General features: G+C 25.5%; 1 protein-coding gene across 1 annotated transcript in view; it reads right to left on the bottom strand.

The window, feature by feature from the left end:
- Positions 1-16,492, bottom strand: part of nrv1 (nervana 1) — a 37,688-nt gene extending 21,196 nt beyond the window's left edge. Inside the window, exons 1-2 of the mRNA XM_065502312.1 lie at positions 16,340-16,492; positions 15,320-15,694 (exon numbers count right to left, since the gene is read on the bottom strand). Coding sequence (XP_065358384.1) covers positions 15,320-15,461 — 142 coding nt within the window. The 5' untranslated portion in view covers positions 15,462-15,694; positions 16,340-16,492. The remainder of the gene's footprint in view (positions 1-15,319; positions 15,695-16,339) is intronic.
- Positions 16,493-17,514: the final 1,022 nt, after the last annotated feature.

Raw genomic sequence — 17,514 nt, 5'->3', positions numbered from 1 at the left:
AGGAAAAACCACGTACTTAGTAACATGTCGAAAAGGATAAATAGGAAATTTATGCCAAAGTTTTTGAAGTGCAAAATAAGAGAAAAGATTGGAAATAACTTATATGGCGTAGAAGATCTTAAAGGTAAATACATTGGTAAATTTCATTCTTCTGATTTGAAAACTTAAAAATTTTACCCGGCTTTCGTGGATCGTGCCCCACGTACCCTAAAGAATAACAAAAATAGCTTTCTAACACATCTTCAAATAGGAAAAATCGTTTTACCGTTCGTCCTAAAAATAATTATATTTTCAGTTCGAAGCAGTTTTGTTGCGATTTTTGTTTTAATTTCTCATTTCTCATATTAAAAGATTTTCACTGCAAATTTTCTTGTGAAACACACTGTTAAACAGATAAATAAATGAAGGTTGTTGGCGTTACTATTACCTTCTCTCATGCTATAATTTTGTTTTCAGTTGTCAATCCCTTTTGACTCTCCCACTCGATCATTACGTATACACATGTATGTACATATGTTTGTAACATTTAAATTGCGCTCATTAAGATCGCCAAATTCATTACCATATATGGTAATAATTCTGTTTTACAAGTTTAAATTTGTTTTGTCCTTTTCGCACGTATGTACCATCTAATGTTTGATATCTATTCTATTTTGTTTTTCTTACTGCAAAATACATAATTAAAAAACGCACTTAATGATCTTACACCAATTTTAAATTTCATTATTAAAGTGAACGTAGTGACAATAAGTCTATGCTGGTCAAATTAAATTTTAATCCTAAAGTGTTTTTTTAATAATCTTGCTTAAATTAAAGACATTTTCTACAAAAAAAAAAAACCAAAACAAGAAAATTAATTTACTAAAACTAAATAAAAGTCACTATATTTTATAAAAAGCTAATTTTTAAACAAATTTCAAGTGAAATAAAAATAATTGATAAAATAGAAGGTAAGAGTTGGTGCCAATAAAACAAGTGTAAATTCTAAAACAGATCTTTTTATTCCTTAAAGGAAATCTATTGAAATTTGGTCGTGGAATTTTCCTCGACCCACAGCTTTTTGGAAAACCCCAAGAGGTTGATTCCAAACCAAAACTTCATTTTCAACACAAGAACTTCATTCAGACAAGAACCGCTAAGTTTCCACGTGAACTTCAAATCATTCAAAGTGACTTCTAATTCTACATGTGAACAGATTTACCACGTAACAAATATCGATTCCCGAAAAGTAAAAATTCATTTAAATACCAAAATTTTCCAAAACTAAAATAATTTAGAAATTCTAATCTAAAATTTGAAAATATTACCTTAACCACATTTAATTGAAATTTCTTATTAAAAGAATATGTATTAATATTTCTACACAACTACAAATATGTTATATAATCAAAACTAATATTTAACCTAAAAATCAAATTCTTTGCCTTAAAACACATTTAAACACTAAATCTAATGTGAAATTAAAATTTAAAACAATTGTTACAAAATTATATAATATAAATAATCAGACTATTCCTAAAACTTAATATATCTTAATATTGCACAATAATTATAACTAAATTAAATAATTAATTTTAAAAATAAACATGAATTAAATTAATTATTAAAATAATACTCTTGTTAATCATTAAAACTTAATTCTAAATTCTAAAATCAAAAAAACATCAAATTACAACAATATGTAAAAGGTATTTAAAAGTATTACAAAACAATTAAAAACATATAAAAAAATCAAACATGAAACTTAAATTAAAACCTAACACTAATTAACATACAAATGAATTAAAACTATCAAATTAAAACAATTAATTTAAAATTAAAATGATTTAATACTTTTAAATATCTTAAACTTAAATTTAAATTTACTAACTAAGTTTTTCTAGTGTAAACTAAAGAATCTTTATTTTACTTTATACTTTATTTTTTTTTCTCTAATAATATAAACACTCTAATTGCAAAAAACTAAGTTCTTTTTAAAGCAACAACAACAACTTCATCAGTATGATTTGATTGCTGGGCCCTCCGATCGGAACATATTAAAATGAAACATCATAATTTTGGTTGTGAGTAAAATTGTAACACATTATATTTTTTGTAATTATTTATCAATAGCTTAATATAAGTATTTCTCATTTATTTGTCCGATAGTCCGATTCTACCTTGTCCACATTCTCTTTACTTTTATTATTTTCTTAAATTTGTTATTTTCTTCAACTTCATTCATGTTTATTTTGTTTTTATCAATGAATGAGTATCTTTTGTTTTTATTATGATCATTTTTTTTTTCTTATTTTCTTTTCTCAATAAATATTACACTAATTTGTATTCTTAAAATTTAAAAATATGCAATCTTAATTTATTTAAAAAGGGAAGGATAGACCAGACAAATGGTTGCTTTTGTAAGTAGGTAATATGTCATCTTTTTAGGGACAGAAGTAAAATTAAGGGTATATGAATTCTGTCAAGGCGTCTGACATAATTATAGTCAGAAGGGTGGGAAAATTGTACCCCAATGTGCTTAATATCTTGCACCAATAGATTTGAAGTTTTAATTGTTGAAATATTTTATTTTTAAATACACTCTGTGGTATATTAAGGCAAGAGAGTGTATTATATGTTTGCGTCATGAAATCGGGTTAAGAACAGTATAGACCACTGAGCTAGTCAAACACCAAAACTTGCCTTTAACCAAGTTCTTTTCTTTAGAAAATAAACACATTTCTGTCAAGACGAATATTCAATAATTTTTGTTATTCTTTCGGAAACGACGCGTAACAAAGTTAATTGATTATAATAAAGGTAATTGATCCTGCATATTGGGATCGGGGTTTAAGGTCATAGGAAATTTGTTTTGAATTATTTCTTATGTGTAAAGAAAAACTGGTTTAAGTAAAAATTTGATACGATCATGTTAAGTAGATTCTTCTTTATCTTAAAACAATATGGGATGACTAGTTTAACTAAAGATCAGAAAAAGAAATGTTACTAACGGTTTTTAAATCTTATCAAATTATATATAATGCACTTGATCGTGTTTATCCAATGATTTATAATGTAAATGGGCAGAATTCTCATAATCTCGAGACCTATTGTGCTTTTTCGGATGATCAGTCGCAAATATTAGTTGTATAAAGTCGGCTAAAAAATCTGTTCATAGGTTGAAAACTATTATCATATTTATACTATGATCTCTATAAAATACAGAAAAACTTGTTTAACTAAAATCAGCTGGTATTTAAATCGTTAATTAAAGCTTATCGAATATAATATTAGACAAACGATCGTAGTTATCCAACTATTTATAACATAAAGAGACAGAATACTCATAACCTCGAGAAGTGATCTTTAGTTAAACTTATCAAAAGTTTAACTAAAGATCACTTGCTGAAAGCCAGCTATAAAATCTTTTCTTAGGATTATAAATATGATCATAATTATGCTACGAACTTAATAAAATATAGAAAAACTAGTTTATGTTAAACTCAGCTGGCACTTTAAAATGGCCATAAAATCGTATCGAATAATATATTATGCTCACGATCGTATTTATGTAACGATTTATAATATATAGGGGCAGAATCATCATAATATTGAGACCGATTGTGTTTCTTCGGATGATCAGGCGCTATAAATTGGATGTATTACTTTAAAATACAGGATTTACAATAGATGGTGTATCTTTTGAAAGCGGTTTTTGTTTTTAATAACTTATATGTCATTGTGAAGTATACATATCTGTCATTTCATCTCACTTAGAGTAACTTCGGGTAATGTGGACTACCGTTTTGTTTCTTCTAAATTTTGGCCACAATATATATGGATATTAAAAAAGTTGTGAAGCAATATATTAGCTAATATATTCCCTAATTGTTTTTGCAGTTGAAAATTTTTTCCGTCAAAGGATAAAAAAATTATGTGAAAATATTGTAAGGAACCCAAAAACCAGCATTAAAAAAATTGGAGGGTAATATGGACCACTATATGAGGGTAATGTGGACTAGTATTTAATACATAAAATTCATGAACCAGCTAATCATGAATGATTAAAAAATTTAATTTCAATATATTTTTATTAATACAAACTAAAAAGTCGCGTTCTTGGCTTAGATAGATTGCTTACAAAGTACATACTTATTGTCGGGTAATATGGACCAGTAGTACATAATCAAGTAATTTAAGTGGTCCACATTACACGAACTCGGGCTACAGTGGTAAAAAATATTTTTACCTAATAATCTAAATGTGCTTAAATTCTTATCAAATATATGCAAAACTACGTGTCCACTTTAACTATATAAAACAACCAAACATTAAATTCTACAAAGTAACTGTACCAAATTTTGTTTCTTACTTGAGCAGAAAAAAATGTTGAGCACGCGCATTAATTTCAATACAAGAATAAATAGCCAACATATCAATTACTCATGAAAGCAAATGTGCAATTGTCGTTTCAAACAAATTGTAAAATGTACGACAAATCAGTTTTATCATACCTGCAATAGTTTCTGAAAAAAGACACTGGTCCACATTAGACGCATAGTCCACAATACCCGAAGTTACTCTAGTTTTTGAACATTATAGTGTAAACAACCACGTTTTTTTTGCTTCGAAAATGTCGAAGTTTGTATGCGGGAATTATGCCTATGAATTAATTCGTAATGAATTCTATAATTTGATTTGATTTTGAAAATTGAATTAAGAATTAAGCTTCTTTAAGTTATTGTACAACTAATTTTACATTTGAAATTGTTAATAAATAAAGATATTTTTTGAATTTTTTTTATTAAAAATTTCAATGTTCTTGAAATACTTTTCTTTAATGTTTAACATTAAGTGCTTTGTTCTTATCTGTCTCCAATATATGATAATATAGTTTTTGATTTAAACTTCAAGTACAAACATTTTAACGATCGTAAGATGTCGAGCCAAGAATTTGAACAAAAAAGCAACAGTTAAGATTACTTATCTTTGAATTACGTAGACAATAATTTCGAAATTTTTATATAAATATATTTGGCCAATAACTTAGTTCCATTGAAAATTAAGCTAAAAAAAATAAATCTTTTTATCACACACTTCAAGTAGATTGACGACATTTATGACGTTTTAAAATAATAATTTCAAAAACAAGCAAAATATTGTGACGTTGGTTTCTGTACATTGGAAAATTATCACATATTTTTTGATCGCGACAAATCAATCAATAAAATTTGAAATGTATAAGTTAGCAAGAGAGAACTACTTAGAATAAGGTTAATTATATATGGGGGATTAATTGTTTTAAATATTTGTTAATGAAAGTGAGCGTGGGTGTTGAGGTGTATTTGAAGATGATATCATTTTGTTGTCTGGAGAAATGACTCCTTCTTAATTTGGTTTATACTCCTGATTGTTTTTGGCTTCATTTATGTTTAACATGACATCACTGTTGTTTCATTTAATTGTTTGTCTTTTTTACTTCAGCGAGGCGACGAAGGCAAACTGTCAGTTAGCAGGAAGAGAATTTTTTAGTTTTTCATTGTGTTAAATAAACATTAATGTTGGTGTTTATTTATTTTTGTATTCCTTATGGTCTTAAGGCCACATCCTAAAGATAAAAACTACCAGCCAGGTTATAACGACAACACCCATAAAATACTAACTATGTTTTGTGAAATAAGGTCTATTTTAGTTTTCTGTTTTCTGTTTTTTTTTTTTCATTTTAATGTTTAGACATTAACGTTTGTTAAATGCTTATGGTTACTGTCTTCGGGGATTGTAGCTAACACCTGGACACTTTTTTGTGTTATTGTTTTTGAATCCTGGTTGTAGTCATTACTATGACATCAGCCAATGCTGACCTTAATGAACTCTTTAAATTTCATATTTTATTTTCCTATTCCTAACCCTTAATGAAAAGCTAGCTATTCAATTAAAATACTGTTTCATGTGGGTGTTTATTTTTTTTATGTATCAGGTATTAAATTACCTTAATTATCAGATTATTTGACGTAGTCTTAAATTTAAGAGAAGACAAATTAAATCTTAAACATTTTGAAGTTTAAAAAATTTTTGTATTAAACAAATCATTATAAATTTGATGGATTGTGTTCTTGAAGGTGGGTGGGGTTTTAATAGGAATATCGTATTTTTCAAATATGTATTTTAAATTAATCAAAAGTTTTTTGTTTAAATTACCTCGTATATAAAATTCCACCTTGTCAATTCTCCCATAAAAAACTCGTAAAAAATTTAAAAAAAAATACAGTTACTCTGGTTTTAATCATTCATTTCGTATTAATTTGTTTAACGTTTTAACGTGTTCAATGTTGTTTTTATCAAGATTTTATTAGCTTGATTTATTGTCTATTTTGCTGTTAATTCAAGCGTTTCAGAGTCACTGTTTTTTGTAATTTTTTTTTTTGTAAAGTTCGTTATTCGTTAATTTCTCACATTTAATCTCAACTAAATCAATTGTTTAGTTAAACTGGGGGTGCTACAATTTGTTTAAACGTTTGTCACTATTTGAAAAAATCAAAACATCAAATTCATCAGCGTAAATTACTTACATATGGGCATTTCCATTAAAAGTTCCACCGTAACAGAAAATTGATTTTTCTAACATTCGATTAAAAATATATCCAATTTCTAATAATAAAATCTGTTTGCAGCTTATCTTAGTTGTTATCTTTTGAAAATTGAACTGAAAACTTATGACTGATTTTAAAAGTAAATTTGGATAATTTGGTGGCTTTGTTCAATTATACATGATGATTTGCCAGAGTCGAATGTCAAAAAGTGACAGTAGTATGACATTTCATTTGACAGTTAACCCTTTTGTAAGATCTATCGTGCTTAAAAAACATCCTTGTTCTGATCGTGGAAATGCCCATATCAAATTGAAAACTAATTTATGCCAATATTGTTGTGAGTTGGAAATGATACATATTTTGTTGTTCACTGGGTAGCTGACATTTAATTACAGGTGTTGTCTCTTGATGGGCAGGCAGAAAGACAGACAGACAGATTGACAGATAAACAATAAAACTAATAATGTCTTTTAATTGAATTTTTATTTTAAATTACTACAACCCTGAGTAAATGTAAAAAAACAGGAATCAATAATAAGTTTATTTAAGAATTCAATGGGGCTTAATGAGTTTTGGATTTATGCCGCTGTCTTACTTTTTATGTCAATTGATAATCATATGTATATTTTTCTTTTTAAGTTCTTTTTAATTACATTACATAATATCACAATTCTATTTAAAAGCTAAAATATGATCTAAAAAAAATAACCGCCAAAATGATGATATCTGAAAGACCGAAACAATTTTGTATTTATTTTATCCATCAATATTGCCTATTTGCGTCATTTTGTTTTAAAATGAAGTAAGAATAATTTTTTTAAAGCAAAATGCTTTTTTATCTGAACGATAAAAAATAATTTTCCATTTGGCAAGCCAATATATTGTGTTGCCACTCTAATATACGCCATAAAAGTATAAACATGAGTTTATTGTATTTAACTTTGAGTTAAATACAATTTAATTAGTTAACGACTTTTATAAAAATACTTTACTGTTTTGAGGTTTTGGTTTGAGGGATTTAATGTGAATTGTTTATGGAACTTTATTTGTATTTATATTCATATTATAAACATATTGTAGAAGAAAATTTAGTCACTGCAAAAAATGTTTCTGATAAAAAGCTGTGGCTAGCAAAATTGTTTAAAGAATTTAAAAATAATTTATTTAAAAAAAACGACTAGGCTTTTTTTAAAAACGACTAGGCTAAATTTGTACCCAATAAGCATTTTTACTAGAATTCAAGTTAAAAGCAAGTGCAATTCAAGCCTTGAATTATAGTTAAGCAATTGAATTACAGTTGTAATACAACTTTATTGTTACACCTTGTATGTTATTTGTTTGAAAATAATTTAATTTTTCAAGTTTAAAACATTAAAGTCAAATTCCAACAAAATGCTTAAGTGCTTGAATTTTTGAGGCTTTGTGCTGGTAAAGTATAAGTTTGGCAGATTTTAAAAAGTGTTTTGCAAGTGTTAAAATTGTATTGTAACATTTCTGTGTATAAAATTGATCAGCTGATAAATTTTTTAATTTTTAAATGCCAATAAGTTAGCTCAGTTTCAAAGGTTAGAAAGATTTAATTCTTAATTTTCAAAATTAAATTTGATCTCATAACCATTCCATTAAACAAAACAATTCATTACGAATTAATTTATAGGCTTAATTCATTGGTAATTCGAAAGCATTGAATTCATTCCATTGAGAATTCATTCTTTATAGAATTAATTCCTTATTGAATTATACAAGTTTTCTTTATATAAAATCCATTACTATAGCTTAATAAAATTTATTGAATGATTAAATTTATCTTCAATTCAATAATAACAATAATAACAGTAACAATTACAGTAACAATAATATTGTTGAATATCCTATAATAATTCTAAAATTATTGCTGTAATCTTGTACAACTATATATTTTCTCTGGGTTGGGTGTAGATAAAGATGGCTTAAATTTCTGTATTGCAATTTGTCTGTTTGGATCCGTCGCATAGTGGCGCCCGTAGAACAAGTGAGGTTGCAAAAATCAAAATTTCATGTGTTGAATAAACCTCTTTTACAGTAAATTGTCCAACGATTTCAAAAATACTACTCTTATTACAATCAGATTTTTGATTCAGAAGATATAGCCCTTCAAAGTTGACTGATTTTCAGTTTTTAAAAAAACAGACAATTTTTAGATAATTTGGTCCACTTTCAGTTACAATATATCGAAAACTATGTAACTGATCGTCATTATTTTTGATTCTTTTGATAGAATAAACAAAAATTGTACTATTTGCTTTGTATTTGTCCAGGTAAATCGATATTTACCAACTATCCATTTTTTCAATATTTCTCAACTTTGAAGTAAAATAAAAAAACTATCAATTTCTATATTTGCCATATTTTCAAAATAAGTTCTTTGATTATACCTTTACCTAATGCAAAAATTTTCAGCTGCCCGTTCTTGCCCTATTTTTTGCTAGAGGTAAAATTTAAAAAAAAGACTTGGTTTCAAAAATGACATATGACCGTGAAAAACCAAATAAATTTTTTTTTAAAAAAAAAAAATTTTTTAATCTTTTCTGGAATAATTTTAAATCATAAAAGCCTTTATAAAGAAACATAAAAAATTAAAAAATATTTAATTTTACTACTTCCCATAAAATTGATTTTGTACAAATTTCAATTTTGCTAATCTATAAGTAGGCACCTGAAAGGCGTAGAACCATTTTCAAACACTAATTTCATAGGCTGATCAATTATCTATCATATGCTTTTTAATTTTTTTGATTATCTCATTTGGTTCAAAAGTTATGATTTTTGCAACGAAAAAACTCAAATGGCGCCACTGTGCGTCGGTGACTGATTCTTAATCAGCTCAATTTCATTAAAGTGTGAACAAGCTTTTTGCTTTCAACCAAATAGCAAACCTTAAGTAATTAAAGTTTCTTAAATTTTAAATAGAAGTTATGACAAATTTGCAATATTTGCTTAATTGTTGTTAATATTTGTAAATACTTTCCAACTTCAACACATTATCACCAAACCCTTTTTGGAAACAAAATAAATGCCATTAATAAATAATTTTGTTATATTTTCAACAATAATTCCTAAAACAAAAAGGAAAGTATTCATTATTCTAGACTTCAATTAGTTAAATGGTTGTGGATTCTAGTATTTAATGTTATCTACACTAAATAATAAATGATCATCAATAATAGAACACACCTAACGAATAGCAGCAGGCAGCCGGTGAAAGGCAAAGTTATTAACCTTCGCTCAGCATTGGAAATGTATTGAAAATGTGTAGACATTCCATTAAAAATGGGTTATCAAACATTTGTAATATTTCAAATATTTATGGATTAAAACAATGGATAATTAACTAAACACATATTTATGTAGCTAAAAAAATAATTTCATTAGAATCTAAAAAAAAGGAAGGACTACAGGAATTCAAAATAGCTATACTTAAGTTTGAGAAAAACAATTTGTTATATTGAATATTCAAAAAACAATATTCAATGAATTTGTTTATAATTATTTGTACTTTTTCTTAATAATAATTAATTCTAGTGAAACCAGTAAAAACCTGTTTGAGTATTTAGTTGCTAAATTGCTACTATTTTTCAGTTTTGGTTAGTTTTTGAAAACTAAAATAAATAAATACAATTCAATAAACGTTATAATTTATATATTTTTTGTGTTAGTTTAACTAGAATGTTAATGAGTTAAAATAACAACTAACTACAAGTATTTATATTTATTTTGAAGGGGAAAATGGATGGACTTAAACTAACGGAATTCAATATAAAACCACAAATAATTATTTATTATTTACTTGATTCCCTCATATTGTTTTACATGTTTGAAATACACAATATTTATATTATACACTGTTTACATATAGATAAATCGAGAATGCAAATAAATAATAAAATATTCTAATCAGTAAATATGTTATAAATAATGAATTGAATGTGTATTAATTAAGGCTTTACATAGACAATATTGAATTTTTAAATGTTTTAAGCACTACAACAATTATTATTAACTAATTAAAACTATAAAACAAACATCTACATTTTATATTTATATATATAAATAACACTAGCACATAAACCAACATTTTAAAAAATAAATACATACAAAATTCATACAAAATCGTATACTTTTTAAATGACATTGAATAATAAAAATATTTTTAGCATTTTGTGCTTGAGTTTGAGCAAAAATTTGAAGAATAAAACGAAAATGTTGTACATAAAGTCTACAAATGTTTATGAATTTCAGCATGTGTGTTTTGAAAAAAAAAATGTTTAAAATAGAAAACGATAATTTGAAAATGATAAAGAAAAATTTTCAAAAATTTGCAAGTAATTTTCTAATTAGATAATATTGAAAAATAAAATTATTTTAATACAAATGAGAGGATTTTTAAGGCCCTAATTTTGTAAATCACATACATATTTATGTGGAAAGCAAAAATAAAATTTTAAATATTTGTTTTTGTTTTATATACAAATTGTAAACAGAACGAACGCACCTTTCTTAATTTGAAAATTTTGTATATAAAACAAAATCAAACTTTAAACAATTTTTGAAACTTTGTTTTTGCTTTCCACATAAATTTGGTGACGAGATTTACAAAATTAGGGCCTAAATGATTCTATTATTTAAACAATGTTTTCTAATACAATATTTGATTTTAGTAAGAATCAAATTTCTGATATTAAAACTAAGCTTTAAATTGATAAAAATTTCAGAATTACACTAATTCCCATAGAATCGTAAAGAATCGAAAACGAATTTAAAAATTTTGAGGCACGTTTTATTATAATAATAAAAAATATATCAAATATTAAGAAATTCGGAAGAGATTTTGGAATCACTTTAATATTAATATTTTTGAGAAAAAACTAAAATTTATGAATAAATCTGTAAAATGATAAAAAAAATGGTACAAATCAAAAACAGTATTTGAACTATTTGGAATTTTTTTCAAAATGATTTTTAAAATATGCCCATTTTATACAATTAATTAGCCAATGTACCAGAGATTAAAACTGTATAATTTAAAACATTATTTATTAAAATCTGACATAGCTTTCCAAAATTTGCATTTCAACAATATTCAATATAATATGTATAAAATAGGCCATGAAGAAAACTTATTTTTTATATACTGATAATCTGTACCTAGAACCCAAAAATGTGTATGTATATATAATTTATAAATAAATTTGACACAAACATTTCCTTATTATTAAAAATTTCATCAAAAAAGAAGGATTTGAAAAACTTGATTGAAAAGTACCGTCTTTTGAATTAGTTTAGTACATATGTTTTAGCAGTTTCTTAAAAGAAAATATATTTAAATAAATATAAATCTAGATCTTTAAATTAATTAATTAAATCTAAACTTAATTCTCCAACAGCTTCATTTAGAATTAAGAAACTAATTATTTCATTCAAAGTCTTTTAAATACACACAGTTGTACATGTTTACCACAAAAATTTATACATTTTTACAGATTTTTAACAAATACGGTAACCATAATATGTTTATGTTTACCATTAACATTATTGTAGCAATCATATATATGATTGTAATAATTAATTAATTCTAAATTATTGCTTTTGATGAAGTAGCAAGGAACCTTTTGATCAATATTTGGAAACCTAATCAAGAATGTTAACAATTCATTTGAAAACTGTATCATATCTCTTTACATGTAAACTTTAAACTGAGTTATGACTAAAGTATATATATTTTGGATCGTTATAGATAGCGGAGTTGATATAGCCATATCCGTCTGTATGTTGAAATCAACTTTCCGTAGCCCCCAAATAATTTACATACATGATTCATACAACAATATATCCACTATAGACCCGAGAAAATCGGGCCACAAATGGCTGAGATATAAAGAAAAACCAGGACAACCTAGATTTTGTATCTATTTTTGATCTACATATATCTGGAATACTAAGACATTAATATAGACAATATAGAAATCTACTGATAGATATTTCACAGACCTTAGCAATGCACTGTGGTTCTAAATCAAAATCTAGGTGGAAAAAATTATTTGGCGCTCTTTTTATATAGAATTGGTATCTCCGATTCCAAAAAAATACTTTAAAATATCAATATAAACTTTTTTTCAACTTACAGTAGGTTCTAGATATATATATAAAAAGTAGGGTCTAGATATATAAAAAGCAATAATAAATAAAGAAATATTTCTAAAAATTCCATTCCGTAAAAATTAAAAAAAAGTATTTCGGCGGGTGCTGGCGGCTACAATTTTTTTACAAAGACATTCCCCAGAAGTTTCTTTAAATGACGTATATAGTCATTGGACGGGCTTCGATGGTCTTTTTTTTGGCAAGCTATATAACATTCTTAGAAAAAAAAATATCAGTATATTTGAGAACCAAGTTTACAGGACTATAACAGGAAAATGGAGATTCCCATAAATATAAGATATACATTTAATAAAAGCCTATATCAATGTTTATCTATGTTGTGAAGTATGAATTTCTATATGGTAAAACCATTGAGATATATCTAACTTAGTAAAGCAGTAAAATATTAAAAAAAATTAACGAAAATATGATTCAAAATTTGTTGAACTTCTGGCGCTTCTGTCGAGAAAACGAAATGTCCAATTGAATAACCCATTTGTATTGGAGGAGAGTCAGCTTCCGAAAAAACTTAGTTTTTTCCAAATTCTGAAGATATCGATTTTCATAATTTTGTCCACCTAGATTTTGATTTGGAACCACAGTGCAATGGCTTATATTGTAAGTGGGACCTACAATGGGTCAAAATCGGGAAAAATAATTTCAAATCAGAATTTTTTTTTCATCTAAAAAAAATTAGTTTGTCGTAAAGTTTTGTTCACTAATAAATTAAAAAAAATTATTTTTTTTAAAAATTAAAAATATATTTAAAAAAACGAAAAAAAATTAATTAAAAATATTTCAAATTTTTATTTTAAAGTATAATTTGGTGAAGGGTATATAAGATTCGGCACTTGTTTTTTAATATTTTGGTTTTATTCACCCAAAATATTTGCTATATGCCGATGATTTGAAAATAGTTTTGAAAATTAAAATATCTTTTTTCTAACTTGTGTTCATGAAGTTAATGAATTATTTATGAGTTTTATTCCGCATTTAGAATCAATTGAATCGATAATTTCAAAAACCATTCAAGCAACACAAAATCCAAAATTGAGTTATTGAGCGATTAATGTGAAAAAATAAAAGATTTATAAACTCTAAAACCCTACTTAGTTGGATATCAAGAGTTTTATGGGCATATTTTTCAATGAGCTATAGCGGAATCAGAATGCACTGTAGAAAGAGTGTATGATAGGAATAGTTATTTCAGAACAAATATGTTTATATGAATATAAAATTCAATCTATGTTATTTATATTCGATTAATTAACAGCAATATTGATCCCTTGATCTACATGGCAAAATTAATCTTAATCTAGAAATCTTCCCAATGTATTCTATATGAGGAGCCGCAGAACAAAAGGTACTTTTTTGAAAATTTTAAAAAAATTGAGAAATATTATAAAAATACCAAAAAATCAATTTGTAAAAAATTCGAAATGACTTCATTGTTTGGAATTTGTTTTAAAAAACAATTTATTCTATTTCTATAACTTCTGATTTATTAGTGGTATTTAATACTATAAAAGAGAATTAGTTTTTTTTTCCATAGTTTGTAAGGAATGTTGTAATTGTATAGACTTTAAATAAATAAACTAACTAAAGATACGTTCACATTGTAAAGCTATTAGGCGAAATAAGCATAATCCCGAATTTGTTTACACATGTTTATTTAAACTTACACAAACTTTCGTAGCAACAAACAATATAAATAGTGACCTTCCACTCAACTTTTTTTTTTATAAATTAAAGTTTGTTTAAGTAAATAATTTTGTGCTCAAATGAAAGTAAATTGTTCAATTACGAACAATGTGAACGTTCCTTAAGCATTATCAATTTCTATAAAATTTAAAATCACTTTGATGGAGTACATATAAACACAGTTGTAATTTCTTCATAATCATGATCATGATCATATTTATATATATATTTTGGAAATACCACCAAATCAAATTCACCAGCTATGAATTTCGAACAGTGTAGTATGAAAACAACAGCGACAAGAATAAAACAAAAAAAAAAAACTAAACTGAAATTGCTGATAAGAAAAAGTGTGTTTTATTTTTATAAAATTATTACTCGTATTTATTATTCATAAACACATGGTTAATAGAGAGTAGGGTTTGTTTGCTATTTTTTTGTTTCTGTTTCTTTCTTTCAGGGAATTAATATTTTTTTTATTTTATATTTGTACGATTGTATAATTTGAGTAACAAGTTTTTGTTTTATAATATTTAATTTTCCATTATAGTTATTTTAAATTTTAGCAAGTACTACATAGTTGGATAAAAAATAATGGCTTGCTGTAGGTAGGTAGGTAGGTACCTCTAGCTTGGGCATAAAATTACGATAACTGATGATTTGACAAATTCTTTTTGTGGGTGTAATAAAAAGTATTACTTATGCACACAAACAAATTATTTGTTGGCTTAATTAAAATGTACAAAAATTTCCTGCTAATGATAATTATGATACATAAATGATATATAAATTTTGTGCTTGTCAAGGTGTTTATGATAATAACGTATGTAGGTAGGTATGAATTTTTATGATAATTTTTGGTGGAAACTTACCCCAACTTTTAGGTGTGCGTCCAAAATATGTGCCATCTTTGCTGTTGTGTATGAATTGGCCTATTGATTGCTTTTCCTTGGGTGAATAGAATTGAAACTCTGTGGGTACATAGGTTGTTTTACCTCCATTTGATTTCGACATTTTGGCTAAGATTTGTTTGTGTTTTTTGTGGGTGTGGATATGAGTTGTGTTTTTTTTTTAAAATAAAAATAAATATTTCAAGCAGGCAGGTAAATTGTATTGAAGATTGATTGAAAGCGCAGTAAAATAGAGATTATCGCCTCTTTTTGTTGTTATTTCTTTAGTTAGATTTTTCTAAACTTTTTTGATTTCAAACAAAAATGAATTGAAATGGACTAGATAAGAGCGCGATCCTATAAAAATAGAATATATACAGAAACACATTAAAACAAAAAACAAACAGAGTGAATAATAAAAAAAAAGAAATTCACTAGTTCAATTTAAATATAATTTTTCTTTAAATATCAAGAAAACAAACATTTATGTAATATTTGGTATTTTATTATTCAGAGTGTTTCTTGAGTCCAATTTTTTTGTTCTTTTCTTTTCTCTAAACGAAATTATAAATCTTATACACAAAATAATAATAAAAATATTTATATACTATGGGATTTTTTTTTTTTAAAAAAATGCCTTGAAAATTGTTTTTTTTTTTTGGTACAAAAAAAGAAACTCAATTAAAATTTCAATATTAACACTTTGTATGTAAAGAAAATAAATTCTATTTTTCTCGTCTAAATAAAAGGAAAATTATAAAATTCTTTGTATTTTAATATTTATTTTCGTTATTTTATTTTCTATTTTTTTTTTCTGTGTCTGTGTTTTTCTTTTTTCAATATTATTTTTCTTATATTTTTGAGGTTATTTACTTTATATTTTTTGCAAGAGCAGAGAGTATTTTTTTTGTTTCTTTTTAAATTGTTTAAAATTAAAACCACTATATATGTATAATTTGTTCAGAGTTCTTTTTTTTATAATTTATTTTAAATAGTATTTACTTTTTTGTATGGAATATGAATAAAAAAAACTTAGTTCCGTAAGACCCAGTACGCGTTGTTGCGTCCACGGCTAAAGATCACTGACTAAACTCTTCAAGAACTAGGCACACGGGCTATTATTGGGGGAACTTTTGTAATGTATCGCTTGTTTTGTATTATTTGGCTTTTTATGTCAGTCAGTTTGTCAGTGTTTTTTTTTTGTGCTCTACTCTATCTACTCTACATACTCTTACTCTCCCTCATTGGGGACAATCACTTAACAATGTATCTACTCTAGTGTTTGTTCTCTCTTAAGGCTCCAACAACTTGGGGTTTGTTTTAAGTACGATGATAACTGAAAATGTGTTTGTTAAGAATATTGAAATGATTTTATTAAACATGTTTTACTTGTATTCGGATATTTTTCATTTCTCTTACATGGTAGAAGCAAAGAGTAAAAAAAATTATTAAAATTAAGCTCTTATTTTTGTGGTTGTGTAGCTGTCAAGTAATGTAGTGAGATATGTTCAGTAACGTAGCATAAATTCCCTATTAAAATGGACACAAATAATTTTGTAAAAATCTGGTAAAAATATTTTATAAAACCAAAGTAATATTTAAACTTTAAATTTTAAAAATTATAATAAAAATATTTATTTTAATAATCCTATAATGAGCTAAGCACAGACCTAATATGGAGTCTCTCTTATAATCTGTTGACAGTCATGAGTTGTTTACATAATTTTAAACACGTGCTGTGAGTGCTTGTGATAATTTAAAACAAAATAAAAAGTGAAAATAAATAAATTAGCAAAACAATTACAATTATTTTATTATAGGTAAGACAGAGTAGTATATTTTTTTATATTAAACAAAAATAATTTGATTATTTATTATGGATATTGGTATTATTTGTGGTTTTCATTAAAAATAATAATAATTTGTTTATGAAAATTACGCAATTACTTACAACTTATGAAATAAACACGTTATTGGTCTCATGTAGAAAGGCCCTAACTCACATTTTTTCGAAATTGAGTTTTTTAATGATTCCAATACATTTCAAACAACTCGTTACAAAAATTTAAATAACGGTTTTACAGGAAATTTTATAAAGAAAGTTTTGATTTCTATTATGTTTTTACCTACTCCTGCAAATTTCAACTTATTTGAGTTAGGACCTCTCTACATGAGAC

The sequence above is a fragment of the Calliphora vicina genome, chromosome 2 (genome assembly GCF_958450345.1).
Source record: "Calliphora vicina chromosome 2, idCalVici1.1, whole genome shotgun sequence".
NCBI classification, from domain to species: domain Eukaryota; kingdom Metazoa; phylum Arthropoda; class Insecta; order Diptera; family Calliphoridae; genus Calliphora; species Calliphora vicina.
This window is presented reverse-complemented; position numbering and strand designations above follow the sequence as displayed.